This window comes from Emys orbicularis, chromosome 12 (genome assembly GCF_028017835.1).
Source record: "Emys orbicularis isolate rEmyOrb1 chromosome 12, rEmyOrb1.hap1, whole genome shotgun sequence".
In the NCBI taxonomy this organism is placed as follows: domain Eukaryota; kingdom Metazoa; phylum Chordata; order Testudines; family Emydidae; genus Emys; species Emys orbicularis.
The window spans coordinates 36,000,351-36,026,063 of NC_088694.1; the positions used below are offsets into that span (position 1 = coordinate 36,000,351).

Sequence of the window (25,713 nt, forward strand, 5' to 3'; positions counted from 1 at the left end):
TTTGTTGGACCGTGAATAATAGTGAACCAAATTCAAAATCATGATTAACCCAAACTCAGTGGCTTTAGTAAAATACAATATTTGCTAATCAGGGTTTTATTTATTTAAACTGGGAGTTTCAAGTAAATTTAATGGGTGTTTGGTACCTAACTCCCTTAGGTCCCCAGCTTTATTTATTTACTTTTCCCAGCAGCTCTTATCTGTGCAGTAAAGCTTTGATTTCCATAGGGAGCACTTGGCTTGTTTGTGCACAAAACAGAAACGCTCATGTGTTTCACAGCTTCTGCCCCCAAAGGATCCATCAAGAGAACAGAATTTGGTCTCCACCAAGGATTCAGAGTGCTAATGTGATAAAAAGGCTCCTTTGTTCCAGGGGCTCAGAACAGCCATCCAGATTTTCAAGCCAACAAGAACTTGCTCTTCTCTTCCTGTTTGAACTGATGAAAATCCCTGATATTTCTCTCCAGTGCACTTCCACTCCAGTCATTGTCACAGGCTTTCCACTATGAGGACAAAAGACACCCACATTAGAGTTGGAAGGGAATAGCATGGGACAGCCAAAAAAGGTAAGATATTCAAACTCCCTTAGCACAGATGGAAAACCCAGTCTCCAGCCTCTGAATCCACAAATGCAAGCATGCAGAATAGCCCTAGTATATCACGTTTGCAAGACAACACAATCCAGGGAGTAGGTTATTAGGTTAACATTCAGCACTTCTATTTCCAGCTCTGCCACTGATGGCTACAGGACTGCAGACAACTCATTGCCCCTTTGTCTGTCTCGTTCATTTAGATTAGTTTTTTGGTTCAGGGATTGTTTCATTCTGTGTCTGTGAAGTTTCTTTCTTTCTTTTCTCCCCAGAAATGTGCGTCTAACACTGCTCAAGACCCTCTTGATCAGAGTACACTCATTAATGAGTTTGTCATACCATCAAAGGGTATGAATATGCACTAGCCTTTGTAACCTGAGTAGGCTCCCCAAACTTCAATCAAAAACACTCCAGCTTAGATAAAACATTTAAAATAAGTTTATTAACTAAAGAGAGAGAGATTTTAAGAGATTGTAAGTGGTATAAGCATAGAAATTCAGAATTGGTTACCAAAGGAACTGAAAGATTAAAAAATGCAAGCTATTTCCTAGACTTTATCAGGTTATGTCAAATTTGATGCAATAAGGTTTCTCTTACCCCAAAACATACAGCAGTCTGTGCTAACTGGAAAGCTTTTCCAGTTAGGACCACTTCCCCCAGTTCAAATGGTTCTATGTCTTCCAAACAATTTTGTTGCCTTCAGTATAGGTGGGGGAGGAGAAATGGGTTGATGATGTCACTGTCCCTTCTTTTATACTCTCTTCCAGGTGCTGGAACAATCATTGCTGTGTCATAGGGTTAGGCAGCCCCATTGCCTATGTGCCCTGCATCCAATCCTTCATATGAATTGTAAAGTTTTGCTTACACCCGTTATCCCCAAAGAAAACAGGAGCACGCTGACCTCTCTTAATGGTGAGGTCAGGATGGCAGTGTGATGGATAGAGATGTTTTGATCAAACCAACATGTATATACAAGGTAAAGGGTGGTAACTAACCACGTCAGAAGTTGGCAACTGACCATGTCGGAAGGGCAGTAACTAGCTACATCAGAGGGCAATACATAACTTGTTTGGACTGGTGCATAAAATGGAGTGTCAGAGGGAGTGTCTCTGTGCAGCCCAGGAGGGAGTGGAAAGTCCCACCACTGACTGAGCTGGTCCATTGTCACGGGCATACATGTGCTAGTGTAACTGTAGACATTGATCCAAGAAGCTAGGACCGTGCTTCATCGGCAATAAAGCTGGCTGGGTGCCTTTGCTATAAACCAGCTCTTCTGGTATCATTGGGCAGTTCAATTGGAGCCTGCCATATGGGCTATCTGGCCAGAGCCAATGCAGCATGCAGAGAGAACAGAGAGAATACACACACACAGCCAGCAACTGACAACAACATCCTTTGTGTACATGAGGCTTGACACATAAGGCGTGTGTCCACAGTTCCATTGTTATTTCCAAGGAGCTGGTCTGTGGGTGTTTCCCAGACTCACAACATGTTTCAGGAACAAACCTATAGCTAAATCTCATAACTTTATATGCAATGATAATACATATATTTCAACAGGACAGTAATGTTCAGTAGATTATGACTTTTCCAATGATACCTCACAAGGCATACTTTATACAAAATACCTTATAATTTTTTTAAAAGTGGTTACCATAATAGTGTAGACTAATGCAATGCAGTCTGTTGGACAGACAATCTGATTGACTTCAGGGAGTTGGTTCCAGTGCCAAGATTTTCAATTACAGGAGCCAGTGACAGGCAGTAGCATACAAGCACTAAGATAAAAACAGTCTTCTAGACTGAGGTTTCAAAAGAACCTATGGGAGTTAGCTGCCAACCTCATATGTAAGGTCATTAGGACGTGGTCTCCTAACTCCTAACCCTAAATCCATATTTAGGCACCTGCCTGATTTTCAAAGGTACCGAGCACTCAGTAGTGTTGTGCTGGAGATAGACCCTATTTCTTCCTGCGCCATGGTGGAATGGAAAAAGCAGCCCCATGTTAAAAATCCAGTGGAAGCTCCTGCCTTCTCCCCTGTGAGGCCAGGATTTTCAAATCAGCCTATCAGAGTTAAGTGTCTGAATCACATTAACTTTCAGTGGCATTTGGGTGTCTAACGCCCTTAGGCTGCTTTAAAATCCCAACCTCCATCCACAAGGGGAAGCCTCTCCTTGTGGATCATCATATCAGGTGAACTAGTTGTCTCTCTGCATTCATATACACCCCACTCTCTCTCAGCATCATGAAGAAATGCAGAGCTCTATAATTATTCTCCGTTTTTGTACTACTCTGACTGGGTACAGAAGGCCCTTACTGATGCAGCCAGAAAACACCACCTCTAAGTGATTGATTCCATCCAGTCACGTTGCATTTGGAATGGGACTATTGACATGGCACTGGATGGCATCTTTAGCCTGTTTGCTTTTTTCCTGCTTTACCCTCTTCTCTCCACAGCAATGGAGAACCAGACAGTGGTGAGCGAGTTCGTCCTCCTGGGCCTGACCCATCTACTGGTGTTACAGCACCCTCTCTTCGTTCTCTTCCTCCTGCTCTATGTGACCAGCCTGCTGGGTAATGGGGCCATCATAGCTGTGGTGCTGGCTGAGCCCCGGCTCCACACCCCCATGTATTTCTTCTTGAGCAACCTCTCCTGCCTGGACATCTTCTACAGCACAGTCACCGTGCCCAAGATGCTGGCCGGCTTCCTCTCGGGACAGCAGACCATTTCATTTGCAGGCTGCCTGGTCCAGCTCCACTTCTTCCACTTCCTGGGCAGCAGTGAGGCTGTGCTGCTGGCCGTCATGGCCTATGACCGCTATGTGGCCATCTGCAACCCACTGCGCTACAGGCTGCTCATGAGCCCACAGGCCTGTCTGTTCCTGGCAGCGGCCACCTGGGCCACTGGCTTCCTACATGCGCTGATGCACACGGTCATGACGTCTCAGGTGCATTTCTGTGGCCCCAACCTCGTCTACCACTTCTTCTGTGACATCAAGCCCCTGCTGAGCCTGGCCTGCAGCAGCATCCGCCTCAACTTGGCCCTGCTCAACTTTGTAACTGGAAGCATCGCGCTGAGTCCGTTCATCCTCACACTTCTCTCCTACCTCTACATCATCTCCTTCCTTCTCCTGAAGGTCCGCTCGCTGGAATGCAGGAGAAAGGCCTTTTCCACCTGTGTCTCCCACCTCACCGTGGTGTCTCTCTTCTATATGCCAGTCCTTGGTAATTACCTGATTGCCTCTCCGGGTTCCCCCTCTGAAAGAGACATGATACCCACCCTCATGTACTGCATTATCACCCCAGTTCTGAACCCCCTGATCTACACCCTGAGAAATGAGGAGGTAAAATCTGCCCTAAAGAAATTCCTGAACAGAAAACTTTACCCTTAAAGAATATGAATTAAATGAAGGCAAACACTGTTCAATTACAATTAAAGCATTTTAGTCTTTGTTGAGCCCATTGATTTTTAAAAACCCTTTGCATTTTTTTCTGGTGTCACTACAGGGCAGAGTTAAGGTTGTTTGGCTAGCATAACATCATTTCTCATAAGATGTTTGGATTTTCTTTAACTTTAATGGTGAATATCCTGTGTGTATTTTGGGAAAATTTCAACATCCTTGTAATATATTTATCCCTAAATTACTGACATGTACTCACGCACTCCATCTTAATGTCTGCTGATGGAGACATTTTCAGTTAGAAACATAATGGGTGGAAGGAAGAGGGACTGACCATTATTTACATAAAATGAATAAAAATATTCAAATATTACCTATGCATAATATTTCAGTATGTTTTGACTCTATGGGAAGTTACAGAACTCTGTAACAGGACAGAGTTAAGGTTAGTTGGGTGCCCTATTTATATAATTCTATAAATTAGCATATCTGGATTTCTTGAACATTAATTTGGAAATTCTTGGGTTTCAATGTTTATTTTCTGTATAACTAAAATAGTCATCAAACCTAGGTGATTAGTAACAGAGAACACAGATTTGTCATTAACAAATCCTCTCAAACCAATCTAATTTCCTTCTTTGACAGAGTTTCTGGCCTAATGGATATGGGGGAAGCAGTAAATGTGACATGTCTTGGTTTTATTAAGTCTCTTGAAAGAGTATTTCATGACAGTCTCATAATCAAACTAGGGAAATAGAGTCTCAATGAAATTACTGTGTGCATAAGTGGTTGAAAACTCTTTTCAAAGAATAGTTATCAATGATTTACCGTCAGACTGGGAGGACATATTCACTGGAGTCTGTCCTGGGGACCGGTGCTGTTCAATATTTCCATTAACGGCTTGGATGAAGATGTGGTTATAAAATTTACAGATGATACTAAACTGGAAGGGGCTGCAAACACTTTGTAGGACAGGATTAGATTTCAAAATTATGTTGATAAATGGGATGAGTCTGAAATCAGGAAGATTAAATTCAATAAAGAAAAGTGCAAGGTGCCACACTTAGGAATGAAAAATTACAAGCACAAATACAGAATGGGGAATAGAAGGCTAGGCAGCAGTATTGCAGAAAAAAATCTCAGAGTTATAATGCATCACAAATGGAATAAGAGTCAACAGTGTGATGCTGAGGCAAAAAAAGGCATATGTCATGGTACAGAGTTGTGTAAGACACAGGAAGGACTTGTTCCACTCTACGCAGCACTGGTGAGACCTCAGCTGGAGTTTTGCACACATTGCTGCACTTTAAGAAAGATGTGATCAAATTTGAGAAAATCTAGAAGACAGCAACAAAAATAACAAGAAGTTTGGAAAACATGACCGACGAGGAAAGCTTGAAAGAGCTGGGAATGTTTAGTCTAGAGAAGAGATGGCTGAATGGGGGCTGTGGTCATAGTCTTCAAATACATAAACATTTGTTATAAAGAGGACAGTGTTAAATTGTTCACCATGTCCACTGAAGGTTGGATGAGAAGAAATTGGCTTAGTTTGGAGGAAAGGAGATTTAGGTGATATATTAGGGGGAAAAACTAAGGCTAGTTAAGCTCTGGAACAGGCACCAAGGGAGGCTTGGAATCCCCAGCTTTGGATGCTTCTAAAAACAGGTTAGACAAACACCTTATCCGGGATAATCCAGGTAGACTTAATCCTGCCTCAGCATGGTGGGGGAAGGGGAAGGAAATGGACTAAATGACCTCTTGAGGTCCCTTCCATTCCTACATTTCTATGTTTTCTATTAAAGGATTAGCGTTTCTCAAAAAATGGTGATTTTTTCAGCTGGATACACCTGCATCAGGAATCAAATCTAGGAGGTCCAGATAGTAAAGCATAAGATTCTACTGCCTGGGCTAAGAACATCAAAGCAAGGCCATCTGTTGAGCAAGGCCATCACAACACATCAGCCTCGCCACAAAACCTAGCCTCCACTAGAGGGGGACAGAGCACCCCATCAAGTGAGCTGAGGAGGCGTTAGGTGCCTAACTCACTTAGGTGATTGTGTAAATTCCACCAAGTGCCTATCTGCATCTTTAGGTGACTAAATACAATTGGAAATGTGCTCTAGCCCCTGAGCTCTGGAGCCAGATTATGTCTTCCTCAGTTCTATTCAGATGCTTATACCTCAGTTTATGATATCCGTTGATCTTAGTATATTTGTCTGGGACTTGCAAAGAGGCCTGTGCACTCAACTCACACTGAAAGTCATTCATTTTAATGAGACTTGGCCATTAGTATCCCTCCAACAACTTTGATGTTCTCAGTTCACATGCTTTGCTTCTACAACCTCTACATACCATACTAGTGTTTGGTGTTTCTCATCCTCTCACAAGGAATTATTTCACTACACAAATACTGCTCACTGAAATTGAGTGGTTCTGCTTGTGAAAACATCTGCAAATCAGTTTCTTTTCTTTATGCTTTTCAACAAACTCTAGTCCTCACAATATTTTCGATTTCCATCTTTCCAGCATTGGTCTTGTTTGTTTTCTAACTTCAAATTCTCAGATGGTACAAGAATTATGTCCCAGATGGAAGGAAATTTCCCTGCTGACAGTTTGGTTGTTTCAGAGAGTGTGACTGTGATAAAAAGGCGGCTCATTTGCACACTATTCAAGGTTTGCTGAGCATCCAGTGTTCAGTCCTCTCTGAAATTTCCCCCACAGTGGACTTTATCCCATGCCATTGTTGTATTTCAGATTCAAGAGGAAATCAGTTTATCCAGGTATGATATGGAACTGAATAGCTTATAATGATTCTCACTTCTTTATCTAGAGATGTAAAACCTCAGAGTGTTCCCAGATTATGAACATTTTCTTTCTTATAGTTCATATTGTTCATTTTATCACTCCTTTCTCAATCTCTCCATTTAATTTCTTTTCATTCTGTTTTCAATTGATTGGTTTACAGAGGATATGAGATGACTACTGACTCTTGGAAGCAGCAGAAGCGACACATGAGGTACTGGAATACTTGGGAGCTGCCGGAGCGGTGGGGGTGGAGGTGTGGAAATAAAGAGAGACTGGTCACTATATTTTGTGTTGGGAAGGAATTTTCCTCCACGTCAGTTTGGCAGATACCCTGGGCATTTTTCACCTTCCTCTGGAGCATGGGCATGGGTCGCTTGCAGTTTTAAACTCATAGGGTCCTAGAGCCCAAGCTCGAGCCCAACCCTAGACAGCTACATTGTAATAAATCAGCACCTTAACCCAAGCCCCGCAATCATGGGTTTTTAATTGTAGTGTAGATAGATCCAAAGCCTATGAGTCTATGCTGGGCTCTGCCTGTCCATGTCCCAGAACCAGCATCTGGACTCTGCTACCTATGACCCTGGCCTCTTGGATAAATCCCTTCTCCTGCCACCAGCTAATACAATTAGTCCTGTTGTTTAAGTCATAGGAGCTTGTGCAGCAGTGCTCAGAGTTAAGCCCATTCTGATGACATATGATGGGAATTTATTATAGCTAAATATAACAGAATTAATGCCAAACCCTCCCCCCCACCCAACACTTATCTGAATGGACCTTAGTTAAGTTGCAAAGTGAAACACTAACTCAGCAGTGAGAAAACACCAGTTGCCTGTGGAACGTGAATTCTGGCCCTTTTGGTGTGTATGCGTTATGACAGAGACTTTAATTGGATGATCACATAGCCTATGTCTTCACTTGGAGTAAGGGGTCTGATTCCCAACTAATGCAGACATACTCATACTTGCCCTGCTTGAAGTAGCATGCTAAAATAGTAGTGCAGCTGTGGAAGCATGGCCGTGGCAAGAAGCAGCATGGTCCAGCTGCCATGAGTAGAAACCTACCCAGAGCCCCTGGGTGATACTTGGGATGGCTAGCTTATCATACAATCATAGGACTGGAAAGGACCTCAAGAGGTCATCTAATCCAGTCCCCTGCACTCATGGCAGGACTAAGTATTATCTAGACCATCCCTGACAGGTGTTTGTCTAACCTGCTCTTAAAAATCTCCAATGATAGAGATTCCACAACCTCCCTAGGCAACTTATTCCAGTGCTTAACCACCCTGACAGTTAGAAAGTTCTTCCTAATGTCCAACCTAAATCTCCCTTGCTGGTATTTAAGCCCATTGCTTCTTGTCCTATCCTCAGAGGTTAAGAAGAACAATTCTTCCTCCTCCTCCTCCTTGTAACGACCTTTTACATACTTGAAAACTGTTATCATGTCCCCTCTCAGTCTTCTCTTTTCCAGACTAAACAAACCAATTTTTTTTCAATCTTCCCTCACAGGTCATGTTTTCTAGACCTTTAATCATTTTTGTTGCTCTTCTCTGGATTTTCTCCAATTTGTCCACATATTTCCTGAAATGTGGCACCCAGAACTGGCCACAATACTCCAGTTGAGGCCGTATCAGCATGGAGTAGAGGGGAAGAATTACTTCTCATGTCTTGCTTACAACACTCCTGCTAATACATCCCAGAATGATGTTCCCTTTTTTTACAACAGTTTTACACCATTGACTCATATTAACTTGTGGTCCATTATGACCCACAGGTCCACTATGCCACTGCTTCCCACTGCCTGGGCCACAACAGCTACACTACTAGTTTTAGCACACTAGCTCAAGCAGAGCTAGCATGGGTCCATCAACACAATAGCGTCCCCAGCTCCAGATGCAGATGTGGCCATATTGCTTTCTTCCAAGAGATCCTAGCTTTGCTCAGTTCACAGTACAGATACACATGGGACAAAATTATGGTAGCCTGGGCAACTGTGCATGATCTGGCATTTCCTTGCTTTAAAGTTCTTAACTTTACAAGTGAATACAACTTTCTAACTATAGATATATAGATAACACATTACCCCTCTCTACCTTGATTTCCACAACTATAAAATGAGGAGGCTAACCCTCAGCAGCACTGGGAACATAAGAACATTTAAATGGCCTACTAAGTCAGACCAATATTCTCTCTTCTGACAGTGGCCAATGTCAGGTGCTTCAGAGGGAATGAACAGAACAGGTAATCATCAAGTGATCCATCCCCTGTCACCCATTCCCAGCTTCTAGTAAATGGAGGCTAGTGGCACAATCCCTGCCCACCCTGACTCAAAGCCATTCATGGACCTATCCTCCATGAATGTATCTAGTTCATTTTGAACCCTTTTTTAGTCTTGGCCTTCACAACATCCTCTGGCAGAGGGTTCCACAGATAAACTGCATTGTGTGAAGAAAGACTTCCTTTTGTTTGTTTTAAACCTGCTGCATATTAATTTCATTTGGTGACCCATTTCACTGGGAAGGTTTAATTAATGACTTGCAGGCAATCTGAGACACTTGGGCAGAAGGTGTTCATAGAAATACAAATTGCAAGGATTGTTGCATCTAGCACGTCTTCCTCCTCTCCTCAGTGATGGAGAACCAGACAGAAGTGAGCGATTTTGTCCTCTTAGGCCTGACCAATCTCCAGGGTCTGAAGAACTTCCTCTTCCCTTTCTTCCTCCTGCTCTTCATAGCCAATGTGTTGGGTAACGGGGCCATCATAGTCATGGTAATAGCCGAGTCCCAGCTCCACACCCCCATGTACTTCTTTCTGGGCAACCTCTCCAGCCTGGACATCTGCTTTTCTACAGTTACTGTGCCCAAGATGCTGTCTGGTTTCCTGTCTGAGCAACAAACCATAACCTTTGCCAGCTGCTTGGCACAGCTCCACTTTTTCCACCTCTTCGGCAGCAGTGAGGCCATGCTCCTGGCTGTCATGGCCTATGACCACTACGTAGCCATCTGCAAGCCACTGCACTACAAGCTGGTCATGAGCCCACAGACCTGCCTGTTCCTGGCAGCAGCCACCTGGTCCACTGGCTTCCTGCATGCGCTGATGTCCACAGTGATGACCTCCCACCTGCATTTCTGTGGCTCCAACCCTGTCCACCACTTCATCTGTGACATCAAGCCCCTGCTGAGCCTTGCCTGTGGCAGCACCCGCCTCAACCTGACCCTGCTCAACATCGATGTCCTTGGTCTGAGTTCCTTCGTCCTCACGCTCTTCTCCTACATCTACATCATCTCCTTCCTCCTCCTTAAGGTCCACTCGTGGAAGAGTAGGAGAAAGGCCTTCTTCACCTGTGCATCCCACCTCACCATGGTGTTTCTTTTATATATGCCATCCATTAGCAATTACATGATTTTCTTTCCAGGTTTCCCCTGTGAAAGAGACATGATACCCACCCTCATGTACTGCATCATCACCCCAGTTCTGAACCCCCTGATCTACACCCTGAAAAATAAGGAGGTGAAATCCACCCTGAAGGAATTCCTAAACAGAAAACTTTTCCCTGAAAGGATTTGAGTTAAATGAAGGTTTCAGAGTAGCAGCCATGTTAGTCTGTATCCGCAAAAAGAACAGGAGTACTTGTGGCACCTTAGAGACTAACAAATTTATTTGAGCATAAGCTTTTGTGGGCTACAGCCCACTTCATCGGATGCATAGAATGGAACATATAGTGAGGAGATATATATACACATACAGAGCGCATGAAAAGGTGGGAGTTGTCTTACCAACTCTGAGAGGCCAATTAAGTAAGAGGGAAAAAAAACTTTTGAAGTGTTAATCAATATAGCCCAGTACAGACAGTTTGATAAGAAGTGTGACAATACTTACAATGTTTGTAATGGCTCAGCCATTCCCAGTCTCTCTTTAAGCCTAAATTGATTGTATCTAATTTGCATATCAATTCAAGCTCAGCAGTTTCTCGTTGGAGTCTGTTTTTGAAGCTTTTTTGTTGCAAAATTCAAAGACAGACCTGTGGGTGGCAATTTTGGGGTAGTCTCCCGTCACTGTAAAAAAAAAAATCATAGCTACAGAAACTACCTACCTTGCAAAAGAGGGCTGTAACCACCACTCTATAGAATCATTCTAGTGCTGTCTTTCCCTTTCTCTCTCACACCCTGTCCTGACTTATTTAATCCAAAGTAGAACAGTTTCAACAGGAGAGATTGAGGGAACCCCACTTCAGAATAATGCATAGCCCAATGGTAGACGATGCACCAAAGATGTGGGACATCCCTGTTTAAATCCTTTCTCCCCCTCATGTGGCTGAGGGACTAGAACCTGGGTCTCCCACATCCCAGGTGAGTCTTGTAACCACTGGGCTAAAAGTTATGAGGGAGGTTCCCCTGCAGGCCCATTTTGTGTGAGCTCACCTACAGGGGCCTGAGTTCTGATCATGGCTGGATGCAGTTCACCTGCCCAAAGGAAGAAACATTATGTGTGCAGGGAACTTTGACTGCAAGAACTTGGGCACCAAATTTAGGCACCTCCAGGGTTTGGAGGGGGGTTTGTGGATCCCAGTGTGGCCTGTTTCTGGAATTTAGGTGCCCAAAGTGTCAGGTACGTGTCTAAACCCCTTTGATGTCTAGCGTCAGATGCTTGACATGATTAATTTTAATAACAAGGTGGAAGAATCTCAGTACAAAGCAGGAAAAGAATACATTAAATAATAGTTTGGTAAGTTGCATGCATTGAAGGCCTTGTCTACACTTGCAAGTTAGAGCACATTAAATCAGCCCTGGGCACCCTAACTCCTGAGGTGTCCACACTGGCAAGGCACTTAGCCTGGACTACGCGGCTGGAGCACCCCTGGTAATCCACCTCCACGAGAAGCATAGAGCTTTCTGCGCCCAGGCTGAACTGCTAGGGTGTCAGTGTGGACAATATGTTGCATTACTGCACTATGATTGGTCTCCAGAAATGTCCCATAATCCCTTGAAGTCAAGTGGCCACTCTCCTCATTGTTTTGAACTCCGCAGCAGGCATGCAGATATCCCCTTTCAAAGCTCCATTTCTGACAGCCGGTATGCTTATCTGCTCCGGGACACAAAGCAAACCATTATTGTGGAATGCTCCTGCTGCAGAGGCAGGCATTTGTGCGTGTGTGAGAGAGAGAGAGGTGGGGCTGATGTTGGGGTTTCCCCCTTCCCCCTGCCGCTGTCTAAACTTACAAGACAGCATGCTGACACACTCTGCCCCCCAAAACACACTGTCTCTCCCCCCACATACACACAACATACTCCCTGTCACACTCCACCCCACCATTTGAAAAGCAGCTGGCAATCTAGTAGGATGCCCTGGAACAATGGCATTGGGAAACCTGCATCATGTGATGCTGTGACTGCCCCATTAGGCATTGCAAACCCTTTCCAAAGTACACTGCAGCCACTTGCACACTGGGATAGCTACCACAATGCACTGCTTTCTATGGCGTTGCAAGAGCTACTAATTTCTGAAACCCGATGCGGCCCTCAGGCCAAAAACATTTGCCCACCCCTGGGCTAGACACACCTGTCATGAATTGCCTTCATTTACATGGTCCTTCCTCAGCATGGGGTGGGAAGCTGACCTACATGACCTCTTGAGAGACCTTCCAATCCTACATTTCTATGTTTTCTATGAAAGGATTGGCTTTTCTTTAAAAAAAAAATGTTTTTCATCAGAAAAGCAAATCTCAATTTATCAATCTCCTCTTTATAACAACCTCTTATGTACTTGAAGATTGTTATCATGTACCCCCTCAGTCTTCTCTTCTCCAGACTAAACAAATCATTTTTTTTTTCAATCATAGGTCATATTTTTCTAGACATTTAATCTTGTTTGTTGCTTTCCTCTGGACTTTCTCTGATTTGCCACCATCTTTCCTGAAGTGTGGCACCCAGAACTGGACACAATACTCCTGCTTAGGCCTTATCAGTGTTGAATAGAGTGGAAGAATTTGCTTGTGTCTTGCTTACATACATCCCAGAATGAGGTTCGCTTTTTTTGCAACAGTATTACATTGTTGGCTCACATTTAGTTTAACCTAAGTTCCCTGTAAGCTGTGCGGCCAAACAGCTGCGCCACAGCCAATTTATTTCCACACAGGTGCTCAAGGTACTCGCCAGGGGAACTGCAGCAGCTAGGGGAGAGGCGCCCCTACCCCGGCCCCAACTCTGCTGCGGCACAGCCCGGGCTCGCCCCAAGCATGGCTGGAGCGTCCTGGACCCAGCCACAGACCCCGCTGGGGTGGTGCATGCAGGGAGTCCTGGACCCAGCCTCAGCCCAGGTGGCGTTGAGGGAGCAGCCTGGACCCAGCCACAACCGGGGCGGCCCTTCCCCAGCTCAGACCTGCTGGGGCTGAGGGAGGGGCACTTATCTTCCAGCCCCAGAGCTGACATGATGCGGAGATGCACCTCTCCCCCCCAGCCCAGGAGCTGCTGCAGGGAGAGATAGCTGGGGGGAGTCCTCTCTCCCTGCCATAGCCACTGAGCACCCTCTTGTACCCCAAACCCCTCATCCTCAGCACCACCCTAGGGCCCGCACCCTGAGCCAGAGCCCTCACACCTCTGCACCCCGACCCTCTTCCCCAGCCCTGAGCCCCCTCCCACACTCTGAACCCCTCGGCCCCACTCCTACCAGATGAATTTTTAATGTGCCCCAATATGGAGGTGATGTGCGACACATCACGTTCATATTGGGGCACATAACAAAATCCATGCTGCATATAAGTGGGAAACATTAGAGGGAATACTGACTATAATGCCCAGATCCTTTTCTGCAGTACTCCTTCCTAAGTAATCATTTCCCAACTGTACATGTGCATTTCATTTTTCTTTCATAAGTGGAGTACTTTGCATTTGTCCATATTGAATTCCACCCTATGTATTTAAGACCATTTCTCCAGTTTGTCAAGAACATTTTGAATTCTAATCATATCCTCCAAAGCTCTTGCAACACGTCCTAGCTTAATATCATATGGAAACTTTATAAGTGTACTCTCTTTGCCATTATCTAAATCATTTATGTGGATATTGAATAGAACTGGACCCAGGAGAGATCCCTATGGGACCCCACTTGATATACCCTTCCAGCTTGAAAATGAACCATTGATAACTACGCTCTGAGACTGGTTTCCCAACCAATTGTGCACTTATGGTATAGTAGGTTCATCTGGACTGAATTATGAGACAGTATCAAAAGCCTTAGTAAAGTTGAAGTATCTTACATCTATTGCTTCCCCCCTATCCACAAGTCTTGTTACCCTGTTAAAGAAGGATATTAGGCTGGTTTGACACCATTTGTTCTTGACAAAGTCATGTTGATTGTTACTTATCATCTTATATTCTTCTAGGTGCTTACAAATTGATGGTTTGATTATTTGCTTCTTTATTTTTCCAGGTACCAAAGTTAAGTGAACTCAATAGGCGTTAGGTGCCTAACTCACTCAGGTGATTGTGTAAATCCTATTAAGTATGTATCTACATCCTCAGGTGCCTAAATGCCTTTGGAAATATGCTCAAGCCTCTGAGCTCTGGATCTTTGTTCAGTTCTATTCAGATGCTTATACTTCAATTATGGTATCCATTGATGGGGTGTTTCCCAATCTCTCACACAGAACCACTTCACTACACAAATACTGGTTACAAAAAAGGAGTGGACTTGCTAGTGGAAACTTTTATAGATCAGTGGTTCTTCTTTATGCTTTTCAAACAACTCTAGTCCTCACAATATTGTCAACCTCCATCTTTCCAAGAAGCATTGGTCTTGTTTGTTTTCTAACTTCAAATTCTTAGGTGGTACAAGAATTACATCCCAGATGAACTGTCAGATGGAAGGCAATTTCCCTGTTCACAATGTGGTTTTTTGGAGAGTGTGACTGTGTTAAAAAGGTCTCTCTGTTCACAGTCAACAAGGTTTCCAGAACAATCAGTGTTTGATCCTCTTTTAAGTTTCCCATAGAGCGGATTTTGTTCTACATTGTTATAATATTTTAGCTTCAAGAGGAATCCAGTTTATTTAGGTATGTTATGGAATTGAAGAGCTTATAACAAAGCACTCTTCCTTATCTACAGATGCAAAACATCAGCGCATTCTCAGACTCTGAAATTATTACTCTTTCTTCCATCTTTCTTTCTTACAGTTCATATTTTTCATTTTTTTCACTCATCTCTCAATCACTCCATTTCCTTTGTTTAATTCTATTTTCAGTTGGATGCTGCATAGAGGATATGACTACTGACTTTTGGAAGCAGTAACACATGAGGTAATAGAATAGCTGATTGCTGCTGGAGCACTGGGGGGATGGAAGGGCATAAAGAAAGAGATATGAGCTAGGCTTCCCCTGGCTGTCTCTAAGACGAGCCACCTGGCCTCATCTCTCTATGCCCCTGCCCTCTTCTATAAGTAGGTCCCTACCAATTTCATGGACATGAAAAATGCATTATGGACCATGAAATAAGCCATTCCCCACGTAATCCGATGTGCCCTTGTTCCTAGGAGTGCCCCAGTAAAGGGGGCCGCTATCTCCAGGTGGGCAGGGGGGGAAAGGACTTGTCCATCTCCTTCACAGCTGCCTTTGGGGCGGGAGACCAGACCCACCTCCAGGTGCATCCCCCTGCTGCAGGGTGCTCTCTGGGACTGGGCAGCAGCCCCAGACATTCCTGCAGCTGGAGGAGACTTGTGGAGTTGTGTCCGATCTTCCCTGTGCTGCTGGGAGCGCCCCAACAATGGGGGCTCCTAACTCTGGCTGGGCAGGGGAGGGACAGGACTCCATCTCCGGGAACCTCCTGCGGCTGCAGGAAGCTCTGCAGTTGCTGCCTTCACAGGCCAGCTCTGAAGGCAGCACAGAAGCAAGTGTGGCAATCCCGTGACCCCCTACAACAGGTTTGCGACCCCCCCCACACACAATCCCCTTTTGGGTTGGGACCCCCACAGTTACAACACCATTAAATTTCAGATTAAACAGCTGAAAATGTGACATTTACCAATTTTCAAATTCTATGGCCGTAAAATTGACCATAATAGACCATGGATTTGGTAGGGCTCTATCTATAAGAGTCTTCTTCTGACACAAGCTAATGTAATCATGCCTGTTGATTGAGTGGCAGAAATCTTTGCAGCACAGCTCAGGGGGAAGCCAGAACTGATTATCTTTATTATAGTTGCAACGAATAGAATTATGCAAAACAAACAAACAGAAAACAACCCCTATGTACAACAGTATTGTTACATTTCAAAGTCAAACTCTACTCTTGGCAGTTAGAAAATGCCAGCTTTACAACCTTACTTCAGCACCTTTGTTCATATGCATTATGCTATGGGATTTAATCACATTAACATGTAGTGTTTTCTTGCCCAAGAGCCTTGCCTTGTTCAGTGCATGGGATGGATGCACAAGGAGTAGAATCACAGTTACGCGGGGAACTGTAGATGTTCTGGCATTTCCTTATTATCGAGTGCTTAAATTTACAACCAAATAGCATTTTATAGATACAGGTATATAGATGATACATTGCCCCTCTCTACTGCCATTTCCCAGACTATGAAACGGAGATGCTAACAGATAGCAGGAGTGGGAAGGTTTAATAAATGACAGCTAGGCACTCTGAGACCTTGGGTGGCAGGTGCTTGTTGAAATACAAATTAGAGCGATTCGGGCATCTCTTTCTCCACTAGCATGTCTCCCACCCCTCCTGAGCAATGAAGAAGCAGACAGAGGTGAGTGAGTTTGTCTTCCTGGGCCTGACCAATCTCCCAGGGCTGAATCACTTCCTCTTCCCTCTCTTCCTTCTGCTCTACATGACCAGCCTGCTGGGTAATGGGGCCATCATAACCACGGTAGTGGCTGAGCCCTGGCTCCACACCCCCATGTACTTCTTTCTGGGCAACCTCTCCAGCCTGGACATCTGCTTTTCTACAGTTACTGTGCCCAAGATGCTGTCTGGTTTCCTGTCAGAGCACCAGACCATCTCCTTTGCTGGCTGCCTGGCCCAGCTCCACTTTTTCCAGCTCCTGGGCAGCAGTGAGGCCGTGCTGCTGGCCGTCATGGCCTACGACTGCTATGTTGCCATTTGCAACCCATTGCGCTACAGGCTGGTCATGAGTCCACCGACCTGCCTGCTACTGGCAGCGGCCACCTGGTCCACCAGCTTCCTGCACGCCCTGATATCCACAGTGATGACCTCCCGGCTACACTTCTGCGGCTCCAACCTCGTCCCCCACTTTTTCTGTGATATCAAGCCCCCGCTGAGCTTTGCCTGCGGCAGCACCCACCTCAACCTGACCCTACTCAACATCGATGCTGGTGTCCTTGGTCTGAGTTCCTTTGTCCTCACACTCTTCTCCTACATCTACATCATCACCTTCCTCCTCCTGAAAGTCCACTCGTGGGAAAGTAGGAGAAAGGTCTTATCCACCTGCGCATCCCACCTCACCGTGGTGTCTCTAATTTATATGCCAGTCCTTGGCAACTACATGATTTCCTCACCGGGTTTCCCCTCTGAAAGAGACATGATACCCACCCTCATGTACAGCATCATCACCCCTGTTCTGAACCCCCTGATCTACACCCTGAGAAATGTGGAGGTGAAAACAGCACTAAAGAAATTCCTGAACAGAAAACTCTTCCCTAAATGAACATGAATTAAATGAAGACCCCCCAAAAAATTACAAGAAAAACATTTTAGTGTTTTTGACACAGATTTTTTTTTTAAGAACAGTACATTTCCCCGCCCCCCAATTTCCCCTTAATGGTGTCACTGCAGGGCAGAATTAAAGTTATGTGGGAACCCAAATGTCATTTCTTATTGTAAAATGTTTGGATTTTGTTTAATTATAATGGTGAATACCCTGTGTCCTTTTCGGAAAAATTACAACATCCTTGTAATATATTTATCACAAAATTAGTGACATGTGCTCTGAACATTAACTCCACTTTATAGTCTGCTATTGGATAAACTTTGAGTTAGAGACATAATGTGGGGGAGACAAAGGGGAATGACCGTTAATCGTATAAAATAAATAAAATTATTCAAATAGAGAAGGTGCATAATATTTCCCTGAGTTTCACTCTTTGGGAAGCTGGAAAACCCTGTGATAGGTCAGATTTAAGTATCAGGGGGTAGCCGTGTTAGTCTGTATCTACAAAAACAACAAGGAGTCTGGTGGCACCTTAAAGACTAACAGATTTATTTGGGCATAAGCTTTCGTGGGTAAAAACCTCACTTCTTCGGATGCATAGAGTGAAAGTTACAGATGCAGGCATTATATACTGACACATGGAGGGCAGGGAGTTACTTCGCAAGTGGAGAACCAGTGTTGACAGGGCCAATTCAATCAGGGTGCATGTAGTCCACTCCCAATAATAGATGAGGAGGTGTCAATTCCAGGAGAGGAAAAGCTGCTTCTGTAATGAGCCAGCCACTCCCAGTCCCTATTCAAGCCCAGATTAATGGTGTTAAATTTGCAAATGAATTTTAGTTCTGCTGTTTCTCTTTGAAGTCTGTTTCTGAAGTTTTTTTTGTTCAATGATAGTGACTTTTAAATCTGTAATACAATGACCAGGGAGATTGAAGTGTTCACTTACTGGCTTTTGTATGTTACCATTCCTGATGTCCGATTTGTGTCCATTTATTCTTTTGCAGAGGGTGTCATAACTATAAAGGGAAGGGTAACAGCTCTCCTGTGTACAGTACTATAAAATCCCTCCTGGCCAGAGACTCCAAAATCCTTTTACCTGTAAAGGGTTAAGAAGCTCAGGTAACCTGGCTGACACCTGACCCAAAGGACCAATAATGGGACAAGATACTTTCAAATCTTGGGGGGGGAAAGGCTTTTGTTTGTGCTCTTTGTTTTGGGCGTTGTTCGCTCTTGGGATTAAGAGGGACCAGACATCAATCCAGGCTCTCCACATCTTTCTGAACAAGTCTCTTTTATTTCAAACTTGTAAGTAAACAGCCAGGCAAGGCGTGTTAGTTTACCTTTGTTTTCTCAACTTGTAAATTTACCTTTTACTAGGGTGTTTACCTCTGTTTGCTGTAACTTTGAACCTAAGGCTAGAGGGGGGTCCTCTGGGCTCTTTAAGTTTGATTACCCTGTAAAGTTATTTTCCATCCTGATTTTACAGAGATGATTTTATCCTTTTTCTTTAATTAAAAGCCTTCTTTTTAAGAACCTGATTCATTTTCCTTGTTTTTAGATCCAAGCGGGTTGGATCTTGATCCACCAGGAGTTGTTGGAAGGGAGGAGGGGGGATGGTAAATTTCTCCTTCTTTTAGGATCCAAGGGGTCTGGATCTGTATTCACCAGGGAATTGGTGAAGAGTCTCTCAAGGCTACCCAGGGAAGGGAATTAGCACATTGGGAGTGGTGGCAGTGGACCAGATCTAAGCTGGTAGTTAAGCTTAGAAGTTTTCATGCAGGCCCCCACATCTGTACCCTAAAGTTCAGAGTGGGGAAGCAGCCTTGACAGAGGGACTGTCCGGTTTGGCCAATGTACAAGGCAGAGGGGCATTGCTGGCACATGATGGCATATATAACATTAGTAGATGTGCAGGTGAATGAGCCCTTGATGGTGTGGCTGATGTGGTTGGGTCCTCTGATTGTGTCGCCAGAGTAGATATGGGGACAGAGTAGGCAACAAGGTTTGCTACAGAGATTGGTTCCTGGGTTGGTGTTTCTGTGGTGTGGTGTGTAGTTGCTGGTTAGTATTTGCTTCAGGTTGGGGGGTTGTCTGTAAGTGAGGACTGGCCTGCCTCCCAAGGTCTGGGAGAGTGAGGGATCATTTTCCAGGATAGGTTGTAGATCGTGGATTTAAGGTTATATGGGTGAACTATTTCTCTAATTCCACAAATTAACATGTTTGGATTTCTTACACACTAATTAGGAAATTCTCGGTTTTATTTTCTCTATAATTTACAATAGTCATCAAACCTAGGTGATAAGTGAGAGCCAGCAGGGATTTTTAAGAACAAATCATGTCAAACCAGAGGCAACACACAGGGAGCACAAGGGGTCACGTGCTCCCCTGATTTCTGCAAGGTTTTGCCAGCCCAACTCGGTTATATGGTGCGGCTGGGTCCCCTCCCTCCACGGCAGCTGGGAGAGCCAGCGCGCTGTGAGCTGTGCACCACAGAGAGGCAGGAGCAACAGCTGGGAGGGGCTGCTGCTTTACAGGAAGGGAAACAGGATAAGGGAGTTATCTAGTTATCAAAAAGCAAAAAAGAAATCATATAGACCTGTTTATTGCATTCCAGTTCTCTGGTTTCCAGTCAGCACATAGGTCCAGTACAGTGAGAAGTTATTTAAAAAACTTTGCTCACATATACAAAATGTTCTTCTGACCTCAAAGGGTCAGCTGCATTACCAGGTCAATATAGGTTTGGATATTACCCAGAATACCATGCTGCTAGCCAATCCTTTAGTGCCTAAAACTAAAGGTTTGTTATAAAGAAAAAAGAAAGAACAAGAGGGGAGCTGTTAAATGATAAAGCACTCACATACATACAAAGATTCAAAATCCACAAATCAGGTCCTTAGCAGTATTGGTGAGTTTCTTGGCTTGAAAGTCCCTCTGGAACACAGCCACAGCTTGGATGGGTCATTCAGTCCTTTGTTCAGAGGTTCAAAGTTTGTAGTAAAATATTGTTGTAAAGATGAAGGTGATCAATTGCTCATCACATTCACCAAGGGCAGGATGAGAAGGAATTGGCTTATTTTGCAGCAAGGGCAATTTAATTTGGCTAGCTTAGCTGTGGAACAGGTTACCAAGGGAGGTTGTGGAATGCCCATAACTGGATGTTTTTAAGAACAGTTTAGACAAACACCTGTCAGTGATGGTCTAGGTTTCCTCAGTCCTATCTCAGCATGGGGGGCTGGCCTAAGTGACCTCTTGAGGTCCCTTCCACCCCTACCTTTCTATGTTTTCTATTAAAGGATTTAGCTTTTCTCAAAACATGTTGATTTCTCATCAGAAAAGCAAATCTCAATTTTCTGCTGGAAACATCAGCATCAGTAATCAAAACCTAGGACCTTGGAATAGTAAAGCACAATCTTCTACTACTGGGGCTAAAAGACACAGTTCTGTTAACCATGGCCATAGCAACACATCAACCACTCCACACTGCATAGTTGCCACTAGAGGGGGACAGATCACTCCATCATGTGAGCTGAAGAGGTATTAGATGCCTAACACACTTAGGAACTCCTTGCCAGAGGATGTGGTGAAGGCCAAAACTATAATAGGATTCAATAAAGAACTAGATAAGTTCATGGAGAATAGGTCCATCAATAGCTATTAACCAGGATGTTCAGGGATGGTGTCCCTAGCCTGTTTCCCAGAAGCTGGGAATGGTCATCAGGGGATGGATCATTTGATGATTACCTGTTCTGTTCATTCCCTCTGGGGCACCTGACATTGGCCACTGTCGAAAGACAAGATACTGGGCTGGGTGAATCTTTGGTCTGACCCAGTCTGGCTGTTCTTATGTTCTTATGTAGGTGCTTGTGTAACTACCAGTAGGTGCCTATCTGCATCTTGAGGTATCTAAATACCTTTGGAAATATGCTGTAAGCCCTAACCTTTGAAGACACATTCTGTCTTTATTCAGTTCTATTCAGGTGCTTATACATCAGTTATGATATCTATTGACTTTCAAAGAGGCCTCTACACCCAATGCCCACTAATACTCATTAATTTGAATGAGACCCAGACATCAATATCCCTCCATTAACTTTGATGTTCTCAGCTCATGTCTCTTGCTTCTACAACCTCCACATACCACACTAGCATGGCTTTCCCAACCTCTCAAAAAGAACTACTTCACTATGCAAATACTGTTTACAGAAATGGAGTGAAATATATGCCAGTGAAAATATTTGCATATCAGTTGCTCTTTTTGATTTTCAGCCAACTCACAATATTGTTGACTTCCAACTCTCCAGGAAGTGTTGGTCTTGTTTGTTTTGCAGCTTGAAATTCTCAAGTGAGGCAAGGATTCTCTCCCAGATGAGCTGTCAGATGAAAGGAAATTTCCCTTCACCGCTAACAAAGTAGGTGTTTCAGAGAGTGTGACTGTAATAAAAGGATGTCTCACTTGCAAAGTCATCAAGGTTTTCAGTGTTCAATCATCTCTGAAATTTCCCCTACAATGGACATTATCCCATGTCATTTTTATAATATTTCAGCATCAAGAGGAATCCAGTTTATTCAGGTATGATATGGCACCAAAGAGCTTATAACAATTCACTCTTTTTATCAGCAGAGACAAAATCCCAGATTTTTCTCAGACTACGAAATTATTATTCTTTCTTCCTTTCCCCCCCTATATTTCTTTCTTAAACTTCATTTTTTCCCACTCCTCTCTCAATCTCTCCATTTTCTCTTTTTCATTCTATTTTCAGTTGGTTGGTGCACACAGCATATGAGCTGACTACTGATTTTTGGAACTAGCAGCAGCAACACCTAAGGTATTGGGATACCTTAGAGCTGGTGGAACATTTGGGGTGAAGGGTCAGAAAGAAAGAGAGACTGGTTGCCATACTTGGGTGCGGGAAAGAATTTCCCTCCAGGTCAAATTGACAGAGATCCTGGGATTTTTTGCTTCCTTGTTTAGCATGGAATATGTGTCACTAGCTTGTTTAAAGAAGTGTAAATGGTAGATTCTCTGTAATGTTAAGTCTTTAAACCATGATTTGAGGACTTGTGTAACAGACTATAAGTTTTATTTGGGCATAAGCTTTCGTGGGTAAAAACTTCACTTCTTCGGATGCATAGAGTGAAAGTTACAGATGCAGGCATTATATACTGACACATGGAGAGCAGGGAGTTACTTCGCAAGTGGAGAACCAGTGTTGACAGGGCCAATTCAATCAGGGTGGATGTAGTCCACTCCCAATAATAGATGAGGAAGTGTCAATTCCAGGAGAGTAAAAGCTGCTTCTGTAATGAGCCAGCCACTCCCAGTCCCTATTCAAACCCAGATTAATGGTGTTAAATTTGCAAATGAATTTTAGTTCTGCTGTTTCTCTTTGAAGTCTGTTTCTGAAGTTTTTTTGTTCAATGATAGTGACTTTTAAATCTGTAATAGAATGACCAGGGAATTGCTATGCATCCGAAGAAGTGAGGTTTTTACCCATGAAAGCTTATGCCCAAATAAATCTGTTAGTCTTTGAGGTGCCACCAGATTCCTTGTTGTTTTTGTAGATACAGACTAACACGGCTACCCCCTGACACTTGACACCATGCAAGGCACTAAATTTAGCCATATGGAGTGAAAATCCATCAACCTCAACAAAAAACTTGCACAGATACAGACAGACATCCTCCTCCTCTCCAAATGCAAACAGATGGACATCATACCAAATGGACTGAAGGTAAAAAATCCATTGCAATCAACATACTACACTGACTATGGTGAGAGACTGTGCCACACACTCTCAAAGAAACTGAGGAACCACCTGATCAGCATCCTGTACAACAGACAGGAGAAGATTAAGAATGAGCTCTCAGAACTTTAGACTCTCATACAATACCCACCTTCCACACAAACTTCCACGTGGCTGGACTTTACAAAAATGAGACAGGCCATTTACAATGCACACTTCACTTCTCTACAGAGGAAAAAGGACAGTAAGCTATCTAAACTCCTACCTGCCACAGGGGGCTACAACAGTGGTACCCTCAACTCATCTAACAACATTGTCAATCTTTCCAACCACACACTTAGCCCAGCAGAAGAGTCTGTCCTATCTCGGGGACTCTCTTTCTGTCCCACCATCCCCACAAACACAACACAGTTCTGCGGTGATCTGGAAGCCTACTTTCGTCATCTCCGACTCAAGGAATATTTTCAACGCGCCACTGAACAGTGCACTGACCCACAGGAACCCTCCTACCAACATTACAAGAAGAAGAACTCTGCGTGGACTCCTCCTGACGGTCGAAATGACAGACTGGACCTCTACATAGAATGCTTCTGCAGACGTGAACAGCCTGAAATTGTGGACAAACAACATCACTTGTCCCATAACCTCAGCCGTACAGAACACAATGCCATCCACAGCCTCAGAAACAACTCTGACATTATCATCAAAGAGGCTGACAAAGGAGGTGATGTAGTCATAATGAACAGGTCGGATTATGAACAGGAGGCTGCCAGGCAACTCTCCAAGACCACATTCTACAGGCCACTATCCTCTGATCCCACTGAGGAATAACAAAAGAAACTACACCATCTGCTCAAGAAATTCCCAGCTACAGTACGGGAACAAATCTACATGGACACACCCCCAGAACCCCGACCAGGGGTATTCTATCTGCTACCCAAGATCGAGAAACCCGGAAACCCTGGACGCCCCATCATCTCAGGCATTGGCACTCTTACAGCAGGATTATCTGGCTATTTGGACTCTCTCCTCAGACCCTACGCTACCAGCACTCCCAGCTATCTTCGAGACACCACCGACTTCCTGAAGAAACTACAATGCATTGGTGTTCTTCCTGAAAACACCATCCTGACCACCATGGATGTAGAAGCACTTTACACCAATATTCCACATGAGGATGGACTACAAGCTGTCAGGAACAGTATCCCTGATGAGGCCACAGCACGCCTGGTGGCTGAGCTTTGTGACTTTGTCCTCACCCACAACCACTTCAGATTTGGGGACAACTTATACCTTCAAGTCAGTGGCACTGCTATGGGTACCCGCATGTCCCCACAGTATGCCAACATTTTTATGGCTGACTTAGAACAACGCTTCCTCAGCTCTCGTCCCCTAGTGCCCCTCCTCTACTTGCGCTACATTGATGACACCTTCATCATATGGACCCACGGAAAGGAGGCCCTTGAAGAATTCCACCTGGACTTCAACAATTTCCACCCCACCATCAACCTCAGCCTGGACCAGTTCACACAAGTGATCCACTTCCTGGACACTACAGTGCAAATAAGTGATGGTCACATAAACACCACCCTATACCAGAAACCTACTGACCGCTATACGTACCTTAATGCCTCCAGCTTCCATCCAAGACACATCACATGATCCATTGTCTACAGCCAAGTCCTAAGATACAACCGAATTTGCTCCAACCCCTCAGACAGAGACAAACACCTACAAGATCTTTATCAAGCATTCTTAAAACTACAATACCCACCTGGGGAAGTGAGGAAACAGATTGACAGAGCAAGACGGGTACCCAGAAATCACCTACTACAGGACAGGCCCAACAAGGACAATAACAGAACACCACTGGCCATCACATACAGCCCCCATCTAAAACCTCTCCAGCGCATTATCCACGATCTACAACCTATCCTGGAAAATGATCCTTCACTCTCACAGACCTTGGGAGGCAGGCCAGTCCTTGCTTACAGACAACCCCCCAACCTGAAGCAAATACTCACCAGCAACTACACACCACACCACAGAAACACCAACCCAGGAACCAATACCTGTAGCAAACCTCGTTGCCTACTCTGTCCCCATATCTACTCTGGTGACACCATCAGAGGACCCAACCATATCAGCCACACCATCAAGGGCTCATTCACCTGCACATCCACTAATGTTATATATACCATCATGTGCCAGCAATGCCCCTCTGCCATGTACATTGGCCAAACCGGACAGCCCCTCCACAAAAGAATAAATGGACACAAATCGGACATCAGGAATGGTAACATACAAAAGCCAGTAAGTGAACACTTCAATCTCCCTGGTCATTCTATTACAGATTTAAAAGTCACTATCATTGAACAAAAAAACTTCAGAAACAGACTTCAAAGAGAAACAGCAGAAAAGTTGGCCGTATTTTAAAGAACCCTTATTGAGGTTGCAGGAAAAAACCAGCCCGATGTGTAGAAAGAATAGTAAATATGACAGGAGAAC

General features: G+C 44.2%; 3 protein-coding genes across 3 annotated transcripts; all 3 read left to right on the top strand.

The window, feature by feature from the left end:
• Positions 1-2,984: 2,984 nt before the first annotated feature.
• LOC135887026 (olfactory receptor 12D1-like) lies at positions 2,985-3,983 on the top strand. Its single transcript, XM_065414806.1, has one exon. It carries the CDS (start codon positions 2,985-2,987, stop codon positions 3,981-3,983), a length of 999 nt encoding a protein of 332 aa, XP_065270878.1.
• Positions 3,984-9,424: 5,441 nt separating this feature from the next.
• On the top strand, positions 9,425-10,360 carry LOC135887012 (olfactory receptor 12D1-like). The gene has a single exon (XM_065414791.1). The coding sequence runs from the start codon at positions 9,425-9,427 to the stop codon at positions 10,358-10,360; it is 936 nt and encodes a 311-aa protein (XP_065270863.1).
• Positions 10,361-16,522: 6,162 nt separating this feature from the next.
• LOC135887028 (olfactory receptor 12D1-like) lies at positions 16,523-17,458 on the top strand. The gene has a single exon (XM_065414808.1). It carries the CDS (start codon positions 16,523-16,525, stop codon positions 17,456-17,458), a length of 936 nt encoding a protein of 311 aa, XP_065270880.1.
• The last annotated feature ends 8,255 nt before the right edge of the window (positions 17,459-25,713 follow it).

Coding starts and splice junctions, on each gene's coding strand:
- LOC135887012 (XM_065414791.1), top strand. CDS start 9,425: ATGGAGAACCAGACAGAAGTGAGCGATTTTGTCCTCTTAGGCCTGACC.
- LOC135887028 (XM_065414808.1), top strand. CDS start 16,523: ATGAAGAAGCAGACAGAGGTGAGTGAGTTTGTCTTCCTGGGCCTGACC.
- LOC135887026 (XM_065414806.1), top strand. CDS start 2,985: ATGGCACTGGATGGCATCTTTAGCCTGTTTGCTTTTTTCCTGCTTTAC.